Source organism: Engraulis encrasicolus, chromosome 15, assembly GCF_034702125.1.
Source record: "Engraulis encrasicolus isolate BLACKSEA-1 chromosome 15, IST_EnEncr_1.0, whole genome shotgun sequence".
Taxonomy (NCBI): Eukaryota; Metazoa; Chordata; class Actinopteri; order Clupeiformes; family Engraulidae; genus Engraulis; species Engraulis encrasicolus.
The window spans coordinates 20,948,422-20,950,921 of NC_085871.1; the positions used below are offsets into that span (position 1 = coordinate 20,948,422).

Consider the following 2,500-nt stretch of genomic DNA (forward strand, 5'->3'; position numbering starts at 1 on the left):
ACACACACGGTTAAAGATGAGTTCGACATTTAACACGCAGCCATTCTGAACACACACTTTAAACTGGGTAAGAAACCAGACACGCAGCATTCACAAAGCTCATCTGCACGATCTCCAAAAAGTTTAGCTGGAAGCAGTGCTTCAAGCGAGTGATTTTTTAAAAAATACCTGTATACAGTATTGCATTTCAACAGTTCAACAGTTCAACAGGTGGGTACTGTAACGACACTTCATTTTTGCTCCTCAGCAAAGATCAGAAGTGACAAAGCTTCTGGGGTGAGGGCTGAAGAAGACTGTCTTCAAACTCAGAAAGGAGGTCTAGTTGCTCACAGCCAAACCGTTTGGAATGTGACCTGCATGATTGGGAGTCTTTTTGTGGGGCTCTCGTGCATTCTTGAGGTAGGACAGAACCCATGTTACTACTCCTCTCTTCATCGAGTTGCGCAGGCTACCAATCACTGCCCCGGATCAAGCACAAGGTCTTGACCCTTGCCTTCAAAAACCGCCGCAGGAACGGCTCCAGCTTATCTGAAGGACTTATTAAGGAGGCCTCATGCTCCTGGAAGAGAACTACGCTCCTCCAGCATGAGCCATCTGGACCTGACGCCTGCTCAGTTTAAGCGATCCCAGTCAAGACTGTTTTCTGTCATTGCTCCGCAGTGATGACACGGTCTCCCAGAGGCAGCATGACTAGACACATCTCTTTCGGCCTTCAAGAAGCAAGTAAAGACCCTTGTCTTCTCACTATCTACACTAATGTTTGAGCTGCCCCAGTCCCAGGCCAGACTCTATGGCATGATGTGTATGTGTGTGTGTGTGCACTCTACTTCACCCTGTGCTAATGTACTGAAGAAAGAAAACCCTAACCCTACTTAGCATCTTCACTGGTTGCTTTGTCTATCCCCTGTGCACTTTGTATCTGCTAGTGATGTTGGCTATGATTGTGTCCTCCATTGTAAGTTGCTTTGGTTAAAACATGTCAAATGTGATGTTATGTAATGTAATATAATGTAAAAGGACAAAAAAGATGGTGACTGTTACAAGTGCTGGAAAAGACGAGGGAGGATCGGGAAATAACACCCGTTCAGAATCAAACCTGGATCCCCGGAGTCACAGTACGCTGCCTTAGCTCTCTGAGCCTGGATGATTGAGAATCTTTTTCAGGGCATTTTTGCCTTTATTTTTGACAGGACAGTGGAGGAAACGAGTGGGGAGAGAGAGACGGGGAATGTTCGGCAAATGACCCGGGCTAGAACCGAACCCAGGTCGCCGGCGTAGTAAGCCAGTGCCCTACCATTAGGCCACAGCAGGGGCCTGGATAAGTGAAAATCTTGACAGACACCCACCTGCATGCATCCCTGGAATCCTTTGAGCACGTCGTTGTGCTTGTCTGGCAGTCCCCCGAGGTAGAGGCTCTTCAGTCGCAAGCCGGGCAGCTCATTACCAATCTCCACCTCTTTCTGTGGACACATGGAATTACATAGCCAATTACAATTAGGGATGCAAACGATTAATTGGTTAATCGACTTCAATCGATCAATGCGTTAATCGATTAAAAAACATTAATCGCAATTCATCAACAATTCAACCTACAAGAGACCCAGGTGAAATGGGCATGTGAAGAGTCTGTGTTAAGAGGGGTGTGAATGGTGGGAATATTTAAAACACCTTTGGATTAAAGAATTGAAATAGAACTAATTTAAATGTGGTATTTTATCTCAATTTTTAATTCCAATTTTTAGATTTAGTAGTTTTTTTTCTAGAAACATTGAGATTTCGTGGAAAAACGCTGCTTATCAATTAGTCAATCAATAAGGCTATCAACTAATGATTAAATGAATTAATCGATAATTTGCATCCCTAATTACAATACAGCACTGATCATCATGCTTCACACAAAGAGTCAGTCATTGATTCTTGAGAATGTGGCCAAAATAGGTTTTAATTTTGTAAGAAAAAAATTATAATTCAAATGCAAAACATAGAAGTATATTATCACAGACGAAAGTCTTGGCTGTGCAACAATGTATTGGAACAACCCCCTTACTTTTTCCATAATATAGGCTCTTACTTTGTTTTTATCAACACCGTCAGACACAATTAACAGTAACAAAATATATTTTTTGTCTTAAAATGAATAATTGTTTTAATATTTCAACAGCATTGAAGATCCATATTGGACACATATTTCGCCCACGTTTCATCACTCACGTTTTGCATGTCATACATTTTCATGTGTGTGTGTGTGTGTGTGTGTGTGTGTGTGTGTGTGTGTGTGTGTGTGTGTGTGTGTGTGTGTGTGTGTGTGTGTGTGTGTGTGTGTGTGTGTGTGTGTGTGTGCGTGCTTGAGTGCGCGTGCGTGTGTGTGTGCGTGCGTGTGTGTGTGTGCGTGTGTGTATGTTTCATCACTCCCATTATGCATCTCATATATTTCCATTTACTGTACGTTATGCAAGTGTGTGTGTGTTTGCTCACGTTATGCATGTCGTAGTCCAGGGAG

The 2,500-nt window shown here is 42.8% G+C and overlaps 1 protein-coding gene across 1 annotated transcript in view; it reads right to left on the bottom strand.

Annotated features, from left to right (window-relative positions):
* celsr1a (cadherin EGF LAG seven-pass G-type receptor 1a) overlaps window positions 1-2,500 on the bottom strand; it is a 174,602-nt gene that overhangs the window by 41,430 nt on the left and 130,672 nt on the right. Inside the window, exons 15-16 of the mRNA XM_063217224.1 lie at window positions 2,476-2,500; window positions 1,347-1,460 (exon numbers count right to left, since the gene is read on the bottom strand). The exon at window positions 2,476-2,500 is cut by the window's right edge and continues 161 nt beyond it. Of these exons, the coding sequence (XP_063073294.1) occupies window positions 1,347-1,460; window positions 2,476-2,500 (139 nt within the window). The remainder of the gene's footprint in view (window positions 1-1,346; window positions 1,461-2,475) is intronic.